Source organism: Spermophilus citellus (genome assembly GCF_964194105.1).
Source record: "Spermophilus citellus genome assembly, chromosome: 14".
In the NCBI taxonomy this organism is placed as follows: domain Eukaryota; kingdom Metazoa; phylum Chordata; class Mammalia; order Rodentia; family Sciuridae; genus Spermophilus; species Spermophilus citellus.
This window is the reverse complement of record NC_138194.1, coordinates 88,579,068-88,599,579: the sequence shown is the minus strand read 5'-3', so window position 1 is coordinate 88,599,579 and position 20,512 is coordinate 88,579,068. Positions and strand designations below refer to the sequence as shown.

General features: G+C 34.5%; 1 protein-coding gene across 1 annotated transcript in view; it reads left to right on the top strand.

The window, feature by feature from the left end:
- Positions 1–20,512, top strand: part of ATAD2 (ATPase family AAA domain containing 2) — a 64,568-nt gene that overhangs the window by 20,244 nt on the left and 23,812 nt on the right. Inside the window, exons 7-13 of the mRNA XM_081266733.1 lie at positions 633–812; positions 1,390–1,507; positions 8,069–8,176; positions 15,083–15,191; positions 15,860–15,975; positions 16,867–17,041; positions 18,063–18,151. Coding sequence (XP_081122859.1) covers positions 633–812; positions 1,390–1,507; positions 8,069–8,176; positions 15,083–15,191; positions 15,860–15,975; positions 16,867–17,041; positions 18,063–18,151 — 895 coding nt within the window. The remainder of the gene's footprint in view (positions 1–632; positions 813–1,389; positions 1,508–8,068; positions 8,177–15,082; positions 15,192–15,859; positions 15,976–16,866; positions 17,042–18,062; positions 18,152–20,512) is intronic.

The following is a 20,512-nucleotide window of genomic DNA, read 5'->3' as shown; positions in this document are numbered from 1 at the left end:
CAATGTTATTTTGCTTTCATAATATATTTATAGACAACACATATCTATTTTAATTAAAAGATGACAAAAGTTAAGTTTTGCTATTCCATTTAGAACTTACTAGCATAATCTGTATTTTTTAATGAGTGCACTCCAGTTTTCTGAAATGCATTTTAAATTTTGCTGAGGATGATAATTTACTTATCATTATCATAAGTAAATTATTTGATTTGTGCTACATGTAATTCAGTGACAGCCAGGAGGTCTAGACAGAATATCAAATTTAAGTTTTAAAGGCAAAAGTAAGTGAGGAGATGTTAAGACTTGTCAATTGCTACATTATCTTGGAAGCTTAAGTATAATTGCCTATGTTAATAATTTAATTTGCAATAACATTGTAAACTTCAATTTGGTGCTTATTAATAGAAGTCTTCACACTTTTTTCTTTACTTTTTTCCCTTCCTCTGATGATTTTAATTCTAGAATTTTTTACTTCCTTAAAAAGAAATCTTTAATGTTGCAAAAGAATCACAGGTTCTTTCTATGACCAGTCTCAGTGTAGATAATTTTTAGAAGGGTGTCTCCTAACTTGCTATGTTAAAACTTGTTAACACATTGGTGAGTATCCTTCTAGAAGTGTTTCTTAATTATAGAATCATCTGAAGAGGGTGAAGACCAAGAAGATGAAGATGATGGTGAAGATGAAGATGATGATGATGATGATGAAGATGAAGAGGATGATGAAGATGAAGAGGATGGAGAAGAAGATAATCAGAAACGATATTATCTTAGACAGAGAAAAGCAACTGTTTACTACCAGGCTCCATTGGAAAGTTAGTGTCATTCATACATACTTTTTGCAGGAGATGATTTGTATCAGCTTTTTCTTTACTGTTCCTTCTTTGTTTTTGTTTTTCCCATATTTTCATTTTGCTAAATATTCATGACTGTTATGTTAAACTATCCTAATTTTTTAAGAAATCATTTTTTTCCAAAGAAAGTTAATTTTAGCCTTGCACGAAGCAAATAATTGAGCTATTTTGAATTTTCATATCTTTCAGATTCATACCTTTCTTCTTAATTTGTCAGTTTATTTAACCTTAGTATTTTGTAAGTGTTCATGTGCAGTGCTAATGATTATCTGTTATGTATCTGTATAACAATGGCTGTTCATGGCCGTTATTTGTCTTAGTTGGTTGGTGTCTGTGTTATGCATATTTTCAGCAGCAACCCTGCAGACATAAATGATATAAGATATATATTCTATAGTAGATATTTGTTAGTACTTTCATAGAAAACAGCACCTTTGTAAGTATTTTAATGAAGAGTAAAGTTATCTTCATTTATATGTATATTATTTTTATATATATACACACACACTCTTTTAATTTTAATTTTATTTTCCCCCAGAACCTCGTCACCAGAGAAAGCCCAACATATTTTATAGTGGCCCAGCTTCCCCTGCAAGACCAAGATACAGATTATCTTCTGCAGGACCAAGAAGTCCTTACTGTAAACGAATGAACAGGTGTGGTTCTGAAATAATCAACAATTAATGATAATGTGATTGTTAGGGTAGGATTCTAGAGTCTTTGGATTGAGTGTATTAGAACAGAATTCTAGAACTGCATATTTGGAATAGTACTTTTTAGCACTCTACTCCCTAGTACCACTGACTAGTTTTTATTTTTGCTTCCACTAATGGGAAGTGTTAATGGTCATCTTGATAAGGTATTCCATACCACTGTTCTGTACTTGAATAAGAAGTTACCATTATATTCCCAGCTGTGTTAAGCATTTTATATAGATTGTTTTATTTAATCTTCACATTTAGAGGATAGGTTTAATCTTCACATAGTATTGCAGATATATTTTCCCACCATGAAAATGTTCTAAGTTATATATCTTCTAGACTTATTATGGTTTTTTTTCTGGGTGTATTTGTTTCCAATGTATTTTAAGAAACATTTATTTTCTTTAATTATTAAAATTATTTGCGTGTTTCTTTTTCTTCCGCATTTTAATAATTGTTGCTAATCTATCAAATTTAAGTCCAAAGAGGCTATGAGAGGTTTCATTTTTCTAAGTAATGAGCGTTCCCTGATGGATTGGAACAATTGGGGTTATAGTAGCATTATGGTGGTTCATCAATAAGAGAAAAGACTAAAATGGTGGCGGGTGAAAGTTGGTGTAGAGGGGCTGGGATTGTAACTCAGTAGTAGAGCTTGCCTCTCACATATAAGGCACTGGGTTTTGATCCTTAGCACCATGTAAAAATGAAGGTATTGTGTCTATCTACAACTAAAAAAAAAAAAAATGTAAAGTTGTTACTTTTCCTTCATTAAATGGAGCATTAATTTATTCCAAAGTAAGACTGAAATCTTTGTAGATTTCAACTATTTGAACAGTTCTGAGAAGTCTCATCAAAACAAATTTACTGTTTTGGTCATGGAAGATAGCAAGCACCTTAGTAAGTACTGAAGAGACATCTTTTAGGAAAAATAAGAAATATACTTGTGTCTGAGACATTTCAATTCATTACCAGAATCACAAGCATACATTTTACATTTTTAGGTTTCTTTTTCCATCATCCCTTTTGCCTGATTAGAGCTCAGAAGGATAGAGGATCAGGAAGGCAAACTCAACCTGTCGGTTTCTTATGATAATTGTACTTGAAGGGAGGCTTCATTTCCGTATCTTGATGGGCCCCCAAGAATATTGTTGAAGACTCGTTTTGATAGTGAAATATAATGGACATTAGGAAAAGAGAAGGTATATTTACTGGAATCCCTACCACCACAAAGCTTCGGGGTTAGGATAGCAACTATCCAACTCAAGGGGCAGGCCTGTACTTGATCCAGCAGAAGAACAAGACTAGCAGTTACCTTGAGATTCAATTTCTTCTCATGTTTTGAATGGATTTATGATTCTGAAAGTAACATTTGTTGATAAATTATCTCTACAGTTAACACCCATAGTGTATTTTAGAGAAAGTTTTATATATATATATATTAGTTGTAGTTGGACACAATACCTTTATTTTTTACGTGGTGCTGAAGATCAAACCCACGGCCTCGCATGTGTTAGGCGAGTGCTCTACCACTGAGCCACAACCCAGCCGCAAGAAAGTTTGTTTTAAAAACATTTGGTCTCATGTGCTTCCTTATTTGGTTCCTGGGATCTAGTCTTTGCCTGTGAAAAGTGTTTTATATTGTTGAGTAGTTCCTTGCTATAGATATATTCTTCCTCTCCAATTATTTAACGAATGTTTGAGTGCTATCTGGTGCCAAGCAAAACAGTAAAAATGACTTAGGCAGAATTCCTGCCTATGGCTCTCATAGACTAATGGAGGATTCTTACACATTTAAGTTAGAGCATGAACTTAATAGAGTTAAGCTGTCTTGAGTCACATTAGTTGACTTGCTGACTTTCTTGGTGGTTTCAATAACCTCTTTAAATTTATTTTTGTATTAATAGCTTTATTGAAATATAACATATTATACAGTTTGCTCATTTAAATTGTACAACTCTATGACTTTTAATATGTTCAGAGTTGTGCATCTGTCACCAGTCTGTTTTTAAAACATTTTCATCACTTCAAAAAGATCACTTTAATGATCACCCTCCAGTCTCTCCATTCCCCCAGCCCTAAGCAACCACAAATCTAATTTCCATCTCTATAGTTGTATTTCTCATAAGTGGAATTTGTGTATTTCTCATAAGTGGAATATCTTGTCACTAGTTTCTTTCACATGGTTTAACCTTTTCAAGGTTCATCCATGTTTCTCCATGTATCAATATTTCATTCTTTATTTTAATGTCAAGTAAGATTTCATTATATGGACATAGCATGTTTTGTTTATCCTTTATCGGTTGATAAATGTGTGTTTCACTTTGGCTATCATGAATAATGCTATTATAAACATTCATGTGCAAGTTTTTGTGTGAACATATGTTTTTGCTTTTTTTGGTATATAATTCCATTGGAGTGGAATTGCTGAGTCAAATGCTAACTATATTTAATGTTTGAGGAACAGCTACATTGTTCTCCAAAATGGCTACTCCATTTTATATTCCCACAAGCAGTTTAGGAGGGTTCCAAATTTTCTATATTGAATGTAGCCCTTTAAACCTGTTCTTTTCTTTAACTTTCTTGTTAAGCTGATGTAAGGATCTCATATCTTCTAACAGCCTTGATGATGTGTAGTCATTTTGCTCATCCTTTTTACTTGAAGATACTAGCTTGTTTATAGCTCATGTACTACTTCAGCTACTGAGGCATAAAAGTAAAGCACATCTCCAAAGCAGCATTTGAACATTGCTGTTAGTATCTACGAGTTGTTAAGAAACCTTGCAGCACCAGAAGAAATTATACTTCAAACCATCTTTTTTAAACTTACTTATTTATTCTAATTTGTTATACATGACAGCAGAATGCATTTCAATTCATAGTACACATATAGAGCACAATTTTTCATTTCTCTGGTGGTATGCAAAGTGGAGTCACACCATTCGTGTCCTCATACATATACTTAGGGTAATGATGTTTATCTCATTTCACCATCCTTCCTGCCCTCAGGCCCCCTCCCTTTCCCTCTCTCCCTTTGCCCTATCTAAATTTCCTCCATTCCTCCCATGTTCCCCCTCCACCCCCATTATGGATCAGCATCCACATATCAGAGAATACATTTAGCCTTTGCTTTTTGGGGATTGGCTTACTTCACTTAGCACGATATTCTCCAAGTCCATCCATTTATCTACAAATGCCATGATTTTATTCTTTTAATGCTGAGTAATACCCCATTGTGTATATATACCAAAGTTTCTTTATCTGTTCATCTGTTGAAGGGCACCTAGGTTGGTTCCACAATTTAGCTCTTGTGAATTGTGCTATCAACATGGATATGGCTGTGTCACTGTAGTATGCTGCATCTCTTAATGAACATTTGATGATCAGCTCTACCATAGCCTCTTTTCTTCCCTTCTTCAGCTATCCAAGTCTTTTATTACCTTCAAATATTCAATGTGTCAAAATGCATTCTACTGTCATGTGTAACTAATTAGAACAAACTAAAAGAAGAAAACAAACCTTGTAGCCATAATGCAGAATCTTCCAAGGGTCTCTAGGTACACTTGCCATAGTGGAGCTTTAAGAATGCTGCCTTGAAGCAGGAGTCTCTTCCTTATGAGCGTTAACATTAGTAAATTAAGTTTTATTTTTTTCACTCTAGATTCTGGAACAAAGCTCACCCCTTAGAATCATAAGGTAGCATAATAGCCAGTTGCTTTGTGAGTATTTCAAAATCATACTTATCTGTTAAAGAACTAGAACTGGCAAGAAGTTGAAGCTCTGGCTAGGTTCAAAGTGCTGGTCTAGTACTTGTCTATGCCAGGTTTTTCCATGTTTTTTGTAGGGTGGTGGAAAAAAATAAGTGGACATGGGTATTTGTGTTTCACATATTTTTAAAATTGAAATAATGGTCTTTCTACAATATAGAATGATCACTAAGAACCTGCACTCGTAACTAGGACTGTCTGGGTTTGGAGCTCAGCTCTACCACTTGTTAGTGACCTTTGTCAAGTTATTTAACCTCTCTATGATTCTGTTTTTTGATCTGAAGAATGGGGACAATAGCACCTATCCCATGGTATTGTAAGAATTAGAATTAATGCACACAAAGCCTTTAAAATAGTGTGGCATATATATATATATATATATATATATATATATATATATATATATTTTTTTTTTTTTTTTTTTTTTTTTTTTTTTTAGAGAGAGAAAGAGAATTTTAATATTTATTTTTTAGTTCTCAGCGGACACAACATCTTTGTTTTGCATGTGGTGCTGAGGATCGAACCCGGGCCGCACGCATGCCAGGCAAGCACGCTACCGCTTGAGCCACATCCCCAGCCCTAGTGTGGCATATATTAAGTGCTATATTGGTTTGCTATTTTAACTTTTATGTTTCTTTTGGTTTTGTGGATTTTGTTTTGTTTCATTTTGTTTTCTATTGGGAATTATAAACAAGGTCTGGATAGTTGCTTAGGACTTACTAAGTTGCTGAGTCTGGCTTCAAACTTGATCCTTTTCCCTCAGACTCCAGAATTGCTGGATTATAGGTGCACTTCCCTGCACTTAGCCTGATGTTTAAAATTAATTTCTACTTTGCAAATCAAACATTGAAAACCTTATGTTGAGCCATAAGATTTTTTGTTGTTTGCTTCTAACTACTGGTTTGTGAAAAAACTAGAATTCACCAGTGTATTAATGTTTACAATGTGGATTTTTGAAACAGACATAGTTTTGAATTCTGGCACCATAATTTATTCTATGAGCCATGTTGACCCCAACTGTAAAATGATGTGCTTGTACAAAAATTTAATTTAAGATTGAATGAGATAACTTGTCAGGCAGGAACAGAAAGGAGTTAGTAAATATATGCTTTTAGTAGTCTTAATGTGGATGATTGGAGAATTATTTTCTCATTTATTTCTGGGTTTTCATAGATCCTTTTGAAAAAACGTTGGAACCATTTGTGTTTCAGAATTCAGATTTTGGGGGTGTATTTACAGCATACAACATATGTAGTATGTAACATTAACATCTCTAGAGGTGTCTGAGCCAGCACTGCATATAATTACTGCATTACTATATAATTCTGTAGTAATAAAATTTTAAAGAATGGTGGCAACTGGGACAAATTGAGACTATTAATTGCCTGGTGTTAGTTCAGGTCATATATTCTAGAGCTAAGTAAAACTAGAACTAGTTTACAGATTTTTTTTTTTTTTTTTTTTTTTTTTTGATGGAAGATTTTGGACATGCATTATGAAGGTAATAGATGAAGATACCTACTTTCCATGATTGTTTTCTTGATTCAGGAAAAAATTCTAGACCTAAGTCAATGGAATAATTAAAGAATATGTAGCCAGAGGGTTTTTTGTTTTGGTTTGTTTTGTTTTTTAATTTTGAGACACGATCTCCCTAAGTTGCTTAGGCAAGTTGCCCAGCCTGGCCTCAAACTTGCAATTCTCTTGTCTCAGGCTCCCCAGTTGCTGGGGTTTCAGATGTGCACCACTATGCTTGGCTAGATTCTTTGTGGGTGTTTTTGGTTTTGTTTTTATTTTTTATGTGAGTCTTTTGCAGCTGTCCAAAGGTAAAAGTGATTAAAACATATTTTGTATATTTGTAGCATTTGGCATCTTATTTGTTCTTACCAACCAGCCTAAGAATTTGATAGTATTTTTATCTTATTTTTCTTGAAAACTCATATGGACTTGGTAGCTTATCTGTATACACAGTTAAGTGATTGAGTTGTGAATTTACGTTGATGGTATACTATAGATAAAAGGCCATGTTATTCGTTATAGCTTTTTAGTTTTTGTTTTTGGCAGTGTTGGGGATTAAACGGACAACCTCATGCATGGTAGAGCCGTACCTCTAACCCTCCCAGTTTTTTTATCTACATAAAGAAAAAACTCTTTTCAGTGTTACTTGATCTCTCGAAATAGGTGATTTTCTCCCTAATGGGAAATTATATATAATATACTATTGAAAATGCCTTTTCAAATTACAATCATACTCTATCTCATCTTTCTTTTTAAAATAACTGACTATATCAACACTAAGACGTCGGACTGGGGTTGTGGCTCAGAGGTATAGCACTTGCCTAGCATGTATGAGGCCCTGGGTTCGATCCTCAGCACTATGTAAAATAAAATAAAGATATTGTGTCCACCTATAGCTAAAAAATAAATTTAAAAAAAAAAGACTAAGACGTCACTTTGCCCAAACCATCTCTTAATGAACATTTGATGGTCAGTTCAACCATAGCCTTTTTCTTTTTTTCCCCTTCTTCAGTTATCCAAGTCTTTTATTACCTTCAAATATTAATCAACAACGCTTATTACTTCAGTGGTTCAGCAAATATTTTATGATAAACCTTTTTGGTTCATTGGGTATTTCTAGGCAGGTACCGTACCACTGAGCTATATCCTCAGCTCCATAAGGTATTTCTGATGCTAAAATCCTATGCCTTTTCCCCTGCCCTCCTTATTATGATATATCGTTTCCTCTTTACTTAAGGAGAAGACATGCAATCCATAGTAGTGACTCCACTTCATCTTCCTCTTCTGAAGATGAACAACACTTTGAGAGGAGAAGAAAAAGGAGCCGTAATAGAGCCATCAATAGGTGAGTTGCCATATTGATGACTTTTTGAACTGCCTGATGTTTTTTTCAAGAAGTTGTGAGAACGTAGAAGAATTTGGGAGTGGGTATATCTTAGTTGATTAAAAACTTGATCACATCTTAATGTATATAAACGAGAATACTGTCTTAGAACCATCTATAATTGAATCAAATAATAACTTAGAACATGGAGTTATGTTTTTTTTTTTTTTTTTTTTTTTTTGCTGAACTGTTAGGTAGCCCATAGTGGTACTTAGTGAACAGTCACTTGAAACTATTAAGGAAAATTGGAAGATTCATTCATTACATAACTCTGTAGTATAACTCCACCAGCTTATTTGACTTTCACACTAATTATATGAAGTAGAAAGGTCAAGGATTATTCTCATTTTACACATCTGGTTGGATAAATGAGAATGTACTGCTTGGACTCCAGTAGTAAAATACCATTAGAGTAAAAAGTAATGCTAAACAAAATAATCTGAGTATAATAATAGGAGGGGCATTCAAAACAACCATTTATTTTATTTTACTTTATTTTATTTTTATTTTTTTAATTTAGAGACAAAGTCTCGCTAAATTGCTGAGGATGACTTTGAACTTGTGATCCTCCTGCCTCAGCCTCCTGGGACACTGGGATTACTGGCATGTGCCATTGCATCCAGCATTCTTTGTATTCTTTTTTTTTTTTTTTCTTTTTTTAACTGTGGATTATTTTAACATAATTATTTTATTTATTATGTGGTGCTGAGGATCAAACCCAGTGTCTCATATGCAAATACTCTACCACTGAGCCACAAGTAACCATTCTTGCTAACCTCAAAACTCCATGAGATACTTATCTTTATATATCATTTTTGTATTCTTTATTCTTTTTTTTTTAAGAGAGAGAATTTTTTAATATTTTTAGTTTTCGGCGGACACAACATCTTTGTTTGTATGTGTTCCTGAGGATCGAACCCGGGCCGCATGTATGCCAGGCGAGCGCACTAACGCTTGAGCCACATCCCCAGCCCTATATTCTTTATTCTTTATAGCTTACTCTCTTAGTTAGATCTGCCATGTCTAATACAGTAGACACTTGTCACATTTGGCGGAGCACTTGAAATGTGGTTTGTCTAAATAGGACAGAGTTCATGTTTTTATAAAATATATGCTTAGATTTCAAAGACTTAATACAAAAAGTGTAGCATCTCAGTTTTTAAAATGATTGTAGAAATGATATTTTGGATATATAAGGATAAATAAGATATATTATTAAAATTACTTGCATTGTTTCCTTTTTAAAAATATTTTTTAGTTTTGTTTTGTTTAATAGTTGGGCACAGTACTTTTGTTTTATTTATTTGTTTTTATGTGGCTGAGGATTGAACTTGGCGCCTCGTACGTGCTAGGCAAGCGCTCTACTGCTGAGCCACAACCCCAGCCCCAGCACTTTTTTTCTTTGTTTAGTAAGATTAACAGAAAATTTAAAAGTGTAGTTTGTGGCTTGAATTTCGTGTCTGTTGGACAGCAATGAGTTGGATCATTCGAAAACTATATTTGACTACTTGAATTTTTCTTTGCTTTCATTCATGGAAATGCTAATTGAATCCCTTATGTTTTGTATTATGCTAGTAATATGTTTTTTTTTCTTTTTTATTGGTTGTTCACAACATTACAAAGCTCTTGACATATTTCATACATTAGATTGAAGTGGGTTATGAACCCCCAATTTTACCCCAAATGCAGATTGCAGAATCACGTCGGTTACACATCCACAATTTTACATAATGCCCTATTAGTAATTGTTGTATTCTGCTACCTTTCCTATCCCCTACTATTCCTCCAGGCGATGAATTTCCCTCTTAAAACTGCTTTCATTGTGTCCCATAGATTCCGATATGTTGTGTCTGTATTTTCATTTATCTCTAAGAATTTTTTATTTCCTCCTTTATGTCTTCTGTAACCCATTGATCATTCAGTAACATATTGTTCATTTTCCATGTGATGTAGGATTTTTCCTTTCTTCTTTTATCATTGATTTCCAGTTTCTTTCCATTATGATCAGATAAAATGCAAGGTATTATCTCCACCCCTTTATATTTACTGAGGGTTGCCCTATGGCATAATATATGGTCTATTTTTGAGAAGGATCCATGTGCTGCTGAGAAAAAAGTATATCCATTTGATGATGGTTGATATATTCTGTATATGTCAGTTAAGTCTAGGTTATTGATTGTGATATTGAGTTCTATAGTTTCTTTATTCAACTTTTGTTTGGAGGATCTGTCCAATGGTGAGAGAGGTGTGTTGAAGTCACCCATAATTATTGTGTTGTGGTCTATTTGATTCTTGAACTTGAGGAGAATTTGTTTTATGAATGTCACAGCACCATTATTTGCTGCATAAATATTGATAATTGTTATGTCTTGTTGGTGAATGGTTCCTTTTAACAGTATATAATGTCCTTCTTTATCCCTTTTGATTAACTTATTCTTGAAGTCGATTTTATTCGATATGAGGATTGCCACCCCTGCTTGCTTATGAGGACCGTGTGCATGGTATATTTTTTCCCATCCTTTCACGTTCAACCTGTGTATGTCTTTTCCAGTCAGATGTGTCTCCTGGAGGCAGCATATTGTTGGATTTGTTTTTTTAATCCATGATACCAGCCTATGTCGCTTTATTGGAGAGTTTAAGCCATTAACATTCAGAGTTACTATTGATATATGGTTTGTACTTCCATCCATGTTTGATTATTTATCCTTTTTTTTAAAAAATTTAGTTTCTTTCTCCATGATTATCTTTCCCCTCGCCCTCTGTCTTTACCGAGGCACTTCCTACTGATGGTTTTGGTTATTGTTTTTCATTTCTTCCTCGTGTAGTGTTTTGCTCAAAATGCTTTGCAATGCTGGTTTTCTGGCTGCAAATTCTTTTAACTTTTGTTTATCATGAAAGATTTTTATTTCGTTGTCATACCTGAAGCTTAATTTTGCTGGATACAGAATTCTTGGTTGGCATCCATTGTCTTTCAGTGTTTGAAATACATTGTTCCATGACCTTCTTGCTTTCAGTGTCTGTGATGAAAAATCCGTGGTTAATCGTATTGGTTTACCCCTAAATGTAATCTGTCTCCTTTCTCTTGTAGCTTTTAATATTTTCTCTTTGTTCTGTATATTGGATATCTTCATAACAATGTGTCTTGGCATTTGTCTACTGTGATTTTGTGTGCTCGGTGTCCTGTATGCATCTTCAATTTGTATATGTTTCCTTTTTTATTTCTGGAAAGTTTTCTGTAATTATTTCATTCAGCAGGTTACTCATTCCCTTGGTTTGAATCTCTGTACCTTCTTCTATCCCGATGACTCGTAAGTTTGGTTTCTTCATGTTATCCCATAACTCTTGGATGTTTTTCTCGTGATTTTTTACCAGCCTTTCTGAGTTGGCTAGACTGTTTTCAAGATAATATATTTTGTCTTCATTATCTGACGTTCTGGCTTCTACTTGCTCCACTCTGTTAGTGATACTCTCAATTGAGTTTTTAATTTGGTTTATCGTTTCCTTCATTTCTAGAATTATTGTTTGATTTTTTTTAATAATCTCTATCTCCTGATAAAGATGCTTAACTTCCTCTTTTATCTGTTTATATAATTCATTCTCAATGTGTTCTTTCGCTGCTTGAATTTGCTGTCTCGTATCCTCTTTAAGGTTCCATTCCATCTGTCTAAGGTGTTCCTTGAGTTCTTTATATGACCATTTTTGTGATGACTCTAGGTCCTCCTGATTATTTAGGCTGTCCTGCATTGTTTGTACTCCTTTTCTTCCTTGTTTTTTGAAGCTGCTCATGTTACTTCTTGTTCTGTTTGACTGATGAGTTACTGTTTACTCCTATAAATTTATTAGATGCTTGGGAGGAAAGGCATTAGAAGGGAAGGGAAGAAGTCACTAAAGAGAATGAGAGTAAGCAGGTAGAATTCAAGGAAGTGGGGATAAGATAATTGAAAAGAAATGAAAAGACAAAGGAAGAAAAAAAAGGAAATAAAAAAAAGAAAAAAAATTAAAAAAAAGAAAAAAATTAAAATTAGAAGGAAAAAAAATTAAAAAAATTGTAAAAAAAAATTTAAAAAAACAAGAAAGAAAAATGAAAATGAAAGAAAAACCCAAATTAAAAAAAAAAAGAGAAAAGAAAAAAAAACTAATAAATGCAGTCTTAGAGTTTGATTAACTTCTCTTCCAGTATGTGGCGCTGTGCCTACCAGGCCACGTTTCTCCTGTCAATAGGCGGGAAGCAATCACTGTGCAGCAGCTCCTCCCAGACTGGGCGAGTCTCCAATCCTGAGTGCCTAGGGCCTCCTCTTGTGTCTAGTCACTTCCCACTTTTCCTCTAGCCAGGCCCCTCTCACGGGTGTCGCTCACCATAATACTGGCTACACGCCAGGTCTGCTGTTCCCGGGAGCCCTGTTTTCATGAACGACTGGGCACACTCTCCCAGTTTGCCATTCACTCAGACCCTAAGTTTGTAGAGCTTGGGGCTGAGAATCCTCGGCGAATTTTATTTGCTCTCCGGTAGCCACGCCCCCGGTAGCTGGTGCAAGAGACCTCAGCTGTCAGCACTGGTGGGAGCGGTAGTTCCGCGCCCGGGTCCCGCGCCACCTCTGATTCCCTCGGTCTGGCTATCGTGCGCACGGGAGAGCTGGGAGGGGCCCTTAAGGTTTCCCCGATGTGTGTAGAGGGAAGGCTAGGAAATTACACACCTGTAGCTGCAGGTTTCAATGAAGTTATCTCCTCCGCCGCAGTCTGATGACGTCAGTTCTCTGCCATGGTGGTATCTCTTGCAAATGGCAACAGTTTGTTTCCCTTTGCCGGGCGACCAATGCAACGGGTGGGTCCTTACTGTCTCTCCCAAGCCCCGTTTCAAACCTGTGGCTACTACCTATGAAGGCTCGGTAGGCATTTACCTCCGTAGGATGAGAAGGGCTGACCAGTTGTTTCAGCCGGATGGATTAGTGCTGAGTCACAGCTGTTTGTCTGCGGGAAGCAGGAGAATGGGAGCTTGAATTCAGCCGATCCAGGGTCAGTGTGTGTTCTGAGAGGCCCAGACTGTTCGCCCCCGATCCACATCAGCTCAGCATTGCCTAGTGATCCTGAGCAAACAGATTTAGTTTGTTTACGACTCCCTATGCCTGCACAGCTGAAGAGGTCAGAGACTTGATCTCTCTGCGTCTGCTGCCATGTTGGAATCAGTAATATGTTTTTTTAAAAGAAACCTTTTAGCTGGGCACAGTGGCGTACGCCTATAATCCTGGCAACTCAGGAGACTGAGACAGATCATGAGTTCAAAGCCAGCCTCAGGAACTTAGCGAGCTCTTATCTTCAAATAAAATATGAAAAAAGGCTGGGGATGTGACTCAGTGGTTAAGCCAATGAGTTCAATCTCCAGCACATCCTCTCCCCCAAAAAAATACACCGTTTTTAAAAGTTGGGAGTAGGGAGACAGGTGTAAGACCTCATGAATATAGAAAGGAGACCATTAATAGAGAGGAAAGGAATGGGGAAGGACAAAGGGATTTCTTAGGGAATTAAATTAATCATGTACAAATATGCTAAAATGAAACTCACTATTCTGAATAATTAATATGTACCAATTAAAAACAAAAAGAAATATTCTTTAAAAAGCTATGATTGAAAATTTGTTTATCTTAGATTTCACAGTGTAAATTCCTTATGGCACTGTTCTCTTGTATAGTTCTGTCCAAGGTAATTAACAATATTATATTGACTATTTGGAAATAGCTAGAAAAGAGGATTTTGAATGTTCTTACCACAAAGAAATGATAAATGCATGAGGTGATGAATTTTCTGAATACCTTGGTTTGAACATTATATATGTACCAAAACTTCACACTATACCACATGAACATGTAATTATTATGTGTCATTTAAAAATGATAAAAAAATAAGTTCCTTATGGAGTTGAGCTTAACAAGAACTGTCACTTGGAGTGAATCTGGTATGCTTGACGTAGGTTAATTCTCATGTAAGTATCTTCCTTTTACATAAGCAATGTTCATTTTTCAATCTATAAAATGAGCAGGGTTCTTATATTAAACTAGTGATATTATCTTGCTTGAGAAGATTGATATGAATCCACGTGCTGGTTGACTATGAATATTTTGCTGAGAGGTATTATAGTACACCAGAGTTATTATAGATCTGTAGATTAATAGACTGCTTGCATTTGATTCTTGGCTTTACCATTTACTAGTTGGATGACTTTGGGCAAATTAATTACCCTTTCTATGCCTCAGTTTTCTTCTAAAATGAGGAAAATAATAATAGCCTACCTCATTAGAATGTTTCAAGGATTTAATGTAAAGCACCTAAAACAGTATCTGGTAAATGGTAAATACTCTGTATGTTAGACCCAGCCACTATAATGTATATTGTTACTTTCTAAATTCTCCACCATGAATTACTTTGAGGTTCTGTGACCTCTTGATTACTTAATGTTTTTCATTAGGTCATATGTCTTTAATAATAAAACTTTGGATACAAATGTTTCTAACTTAAGTTCTATGTGTTTAAAGAAAATGAGGGATTTGAAATACTTAAATTGTTAGATTTTTTTCAGTTGAATTTTTTTTTTTTTTTTTTTTTTTTTTTAAAAGTACTGGGCATTGAACCCAGGGGTATTCTACCACTAAGCCACATCCCAATGCTTTTTATTTTTTACTTTTTGAGACAGGATCTCACTAAGTTGCCATGGCTGGCCCCAAACTTTCAATCCTCCTGCCTCAGTCTCCCGAATTGCTGTGATTACAGGTGTGGGTCCCCGCAAATATTAAGAAAAATGATAATATTCTAACATTGTATATGGGGAGAAGAGAGAATTGATAGGTCTGTGCTTTTTAAAATCTTTTTTCATAGGTGCCTCCCACTAAATTTTCGGAAAGATGAATTAAGGGGAATTTATAAAGATCGAATGAAAATTGGAGCTAGCCTTGCTGATGTTGATCCAATGCAACTAGATTCTTCAGTGAGTACTATATTTTGAAATGTATACTCAACTTGAACTATAATGTTGTTCTTTAATATAGTTTTTAAGTTTTGTTTGCAGTGCTGGGGATTGAACCAAGAGCACATAGTAGGCAAGCATTCTACCACCAAGTTACAGCTACAGCCCTTCATATTTCCCCCCAGACAGGTTCTCGCTAAGTTGCTGAGGCTTACCTCAAATTTGTGATGCTTCTGCCTCAGTCTCCTGAGTAGCTGAGATTAAAGGCATGCACCACTATGCTCCAGTATTGTAGATTAGTTTTAAAGTTAAGGAAAAAAAATCTTTTTTTTTTTTCATCAGAAATTTTAATCTTTATATACATTTAAAAAGAAAATCTTTCAGTCACAATTAAGATACTGTTACTGGGGCTGGGGATGTGGCTCAAGCAGAAGCTCGCTCGCCTGGCATGCGAGCAACCGGGGTTCGATCCTCAGCACCACATACAAAAACAAAGATGATGTGTCTGCCGAAAACTAAAAAATAAATATTAAAAAAAAATCTTTCTCTCTCTCTTTTTAAAAAAAAAAAGGATACTGTTACTGAGTTGACTGTGCAGGTAAATATAGCTTAGTAGGAGGGATATTGGGGGCAACATTTTAATTTTGACTCTTAAGTCTAAAATTGTCACTTTTCTCTTCCATTGCCAGGTACGATTTGATAGTGTTGGTGGCCTGTCCAAACATATTGCAGCTCTAAAAGAGATGGTGGTGTTTCCATTACTTTATCCAGAGGTCTTTGAAAAATTCAAAATTCAACCCCCAAGGTAATTAAATTATGCTTTTGATTTTAGACATAATCTGCTAAATACTATTATTGTTTAATTTTTACACCTTTACTTAATTTTAAACACTGGTTCCTGATTTTTTTTCCTTATGTAATGTTTCTTCTTGAATAACCCAGTATAGAAACTTCAGTGTATGTTTTTTTTTTCCTAGTAAAGTAATGTATCATAAATCAATCAGTTAAACATTGGTGCATTTTAAAGTAAATTTTATAGTTTAAGAAATTAAAAGCTGGGCACAGTAACATGCATCTCTAATTCCAGAGATTCAGGAGGCTGAGGCAGGAGGATTACTACTTCAATGCCAGCTTCAGAAACTTAAGTGAGACACTGTCTAAAAACAAAAAGGTTGGGGATGTAGCTTAGTGGTAGTGCATCCCTCAGTTCAATCCCCAATACTTCCTACAAAAAAAAAAATTTAGAAGCTATTAAACAATAACAATGACTTCTTACAGGACATTTTGGAAGTGCCTAGTTAAGTAATTTAGTGAATTCAAAAAGAAACAACAAACAACTCAACTTTTCTCTATATCTCGCCTTTCTTAAAATATACATTTGAACATACGTATAAATTGTATGACTGCATGTGAAGGTAAGAGAATATGATGAACATCTTCCAACTACAGAAAATCATGAATGAATGAAATGAAATGTTTCAAATAAAGGGCTTTATTTTTATTGTCTATATGTATTTTTATAGTATCAATAATAACTCCCAGGCTTTAAATTGTGCTTTGTGGATTGAAACTATATTATATTTATCTTATATTGTTTTATTTATTAATTATGGACTCATGAACTTGGTTCCTAATTTTTGTTTCAATAGTCTACTTTTTAATGTAGTACTTAAATGTTTAACATATTATTTTACAGAGGTTGTTTGTTTTATGGTCCACCTGGAACTGGAAAAACTCTGGTTGCTAGAGCACTTGCCAATGAATGCAGTCAAGGGGATAAAAGAGTAGCATTTTTCATGAGGAAAGGTGCTGATTGTCTGAGTAAATGGGTAGGGGAATCTGAAAGACAGCTACGATTGCTATTTGATCAGGTATGATATTGAAATTTGCCTACATAGTTCTATAATCTATGCAGATGTAATAAGTTTAAGGATTAGATAAACTTTTTGTTTAATCACTCAGAAGAATTATTCCCAATATATAATCCTTCTAGATTAATTTTCTTTGATGTGTTAAGATTACACTGACCTGTAATTAATAGTTTTATAGTTACAGGAGAAATGAATAATTGGATCTAAGTTCTTTGGAGGCCTAGGTTTTACACCTAGTGAGAGTGGTAATCTCATATTTAGAGACTGTAGTATTGAGATATGTATGAGTACAGGATGTGAAGACAGTTCTGCCCTAGAGTGACTTTTCAGTTTCATACTTCAGAGTGTATCAAAAGCACAATGTGAGATAATATTTTCTGCTCTGAGACATGGCTACAAACTTTTTAAAATCTTGGGTTTTTTTGGGTTTTTTTTTAAGTCTCTAAGGGGACTGGGGTATGGCTCAGTGATAGAGCACCTGCCTGGCATGTGTGAGGCACTCGTTCAATCCTCAGCACCACAAATATAAAGAAAGAAAGCTATTGTGTCTACCTATAATTACAAAGAAAAAAAGTTTTTTTCTTTATCTTTACTGAAGTAGATTTTTTAAATGGTGACATCTTACTAAATAATGTTTTTCTATTCTGTTTTTTCTCCTGACATGGAGGAAGACTATGTCACTGTCCTCTACTCTGCCTCAACAATTAGTCTTTAATAGATATTTTTATGTGTGTTCCAGTAACTACAGCTTTTTGAAATCTAAGATATATAACCAGTGGTGAATGTATTTTAAGTGTTTCCAGTTGAAAACACCAATAAAATTAAACTTAAATGTTATTATGATTTAGGCTGAGTCCTTGAAACATAGTCCTTGGAAATTGCATTTAGACTTGTAAATTATAAGTAATTATAAATAAATTCTGGTGAATACATTTGAATGTAATGACTTAAAATGCTTTATATTAAATCTACGTATTTGAGGCTTTTTATGGTAACATGTGACCACTGGACCTACTTTTAGGCCTATCAGATGCGTCCATCAATTATTTTCTTTGATGAGATCGATGGTCTGGCTCCAGTTCGGTCAAGTAGGCAAGATCAAATTCACAGGTAAAAGTTTCTTGATGACATTTCTACTTTTCTTACTATATTCTGAGTTGTATTGATGTGATATGAGAAAGAGAATGTTAAATGATAAGCAACTTTACAGATCAATAATTTCCCTTTTTGGTAATAAAACCCTAATATATAGTACAAAGAAAACAAACCTGTTCTGAGTGTCAGGGTGTTCTAATTACAGTATATAAGTCATAGCTACAAAAGATTTAACTCATGATATAGGCCAGTAAGATAAGGTGCATGAAACGAGATTGGCTAGAGGTAAGATTCTGACTATGTTGGGAAATGTGGTTGAATGTTGAGCACAAGAGCATAACCACTTATTTTTAGCTCCAACCTAATTGGTCTGTAGTATTTGAGACTTGAGAAATAGATTTTCTTTCTTTAACTTTACATTAAAAATTTTAAACATCTTAAAATGTTGCCAATTAATTCAGCTGCTTCTAAGACACTGCCTGGGGCCAAACAAAATATGTCTCAGGGCATTATTACTTGTTCAAGATTCTAATATATCATTTTAAAGATGAGAAAACTGGACCTTTTCCCCCATGATTAGGTGCTTATCTAGAAGAATACTTTTCCTAAAGCCACGGCCCCACCTTGAATCTAATTTTAGTCCCAATTTATTTTTAGTTTTTCAGAGCTTCTTTTCAAATGATCTCATGCTTAATTGGGTTATCCTAAAGAACATATTGGCATATATTCAAATATGCCAGTGTTTTACATACATAATAGAGAAGATGAACAAGACGTAGTAATGTGATTGATAGGTAGATTTTGTCTTTGTTTTACTTTACTAACATCAAAAATATGTATTCTATTCTGATGGCCTTATACTTTCTTGATGATAGACAATTTCATTTATTGTTGAGTAGATTAAAATGTCTAATAGCATGTAAAAAATAGTTACCTGCCAAGTGCAGTCAGTTGTACATGTCAATAATCCCAGCTACTTGGGAGACTAGGGCCGGAGAATTGCAAGTTTGAGGAAAGCTTGGGCAGTTTAGTGAGACCCTGTCTCAAAATTAAAAAGGGGGCGGGAGGGCACTAGGATGTAGTTCAGTGGCAGAGTGCCCCTGGATTAAACCCCCCAGTACTGGAGGAAGGAAGTAGAATAAAGTTTTACCTATTCATGTCCTTTAGTAATCAATAAATCTTTTTATATATGATACATTTCATTATCAACCATACTATCTTCGTTGTGTTAATAGGGAGAAACATTTTAAAATGCTACCATCATTTTACAATCAAGTAGATTGACTATGTGCTATATTTTGGGACAGTTATAAAGGAATTTTAGCAAGCAAAAACATGCTGTTTTTAGTTGTCGATGAACCTTTATTTCATTTATTTATGATGCTGAGTATCAAGCCCAGTGCCTCACATGTGCTAGGCAAGCATTCTATCACTGAGCTACAACCCCAGCCCAAAAACATGCTTTTAAAGGAAAATTTCTCATTTTAAGAGAAATTTAGTTGACATTTGCCGGTAAATTGATGGAACTAGAGACTCTCATGCTAATGAAATAAGCCAATCCCAAAAAACCAAAGTTGAATGTTCTCTCTGATATGTGGATGCTGACACGCAATTAGGAGTGGAGGGAGAGGGAATAGAAGTTCATTGGATTGGACAAAGGAGAATGAAGGGAAGGAAGGGGGATTAGAATAGGAAAGATAGTAGATTGAATTGGATATAACTTTCCTATGTTCATATATGAATACGTGACTAAAGGAATGTCACATTATGTACAAAATGAAAGAATGGATTCCTAATTAGGATAAGTTATACTCCATGTATGTATAATATGTGAAAATACTGTCTGGCTGGGGTTGTGGCTCAGCAGTAGAGCGCTCGCTTAGCACATGTGAGACCCTGCATTCGATCCTCAGCACCACATAAAAAATGAATAAATAAAATAAAGAAATTGTATCCAACTACAACTAAAACATAAAATATTAAAAAAATACTGTCAAATATATCTTTAAAAGAACAAATAAATTAAAAATTTTTAAAAGAAATTTAGTATACTTTTTTCATGAAGATTTAAAATATAGAGTAAATGTTTTGTTAAATTAAGCTTTTTTTTAGAATTTAGCACATTAAAGATAATTAAGTTATATTTTATATCTTAGTAATGATCTTGTAGAGTAACTCTACTTTTTAGTTATGTGAATGTCATTAGAAAGTAAGATAAGCCTAACAAAGAGAATACTTTAGACAGGGTCTTACTAAGTTGCCCAGACTGGTCTTAAGCTGCAATCCTCTTGTCTCTGCTTCCTGAGTAGTTGGTTAGGGGTATGCACACCATGCCAGACATAAGATGAACTCTTTAAAAAAATATTTCTAGCTGTA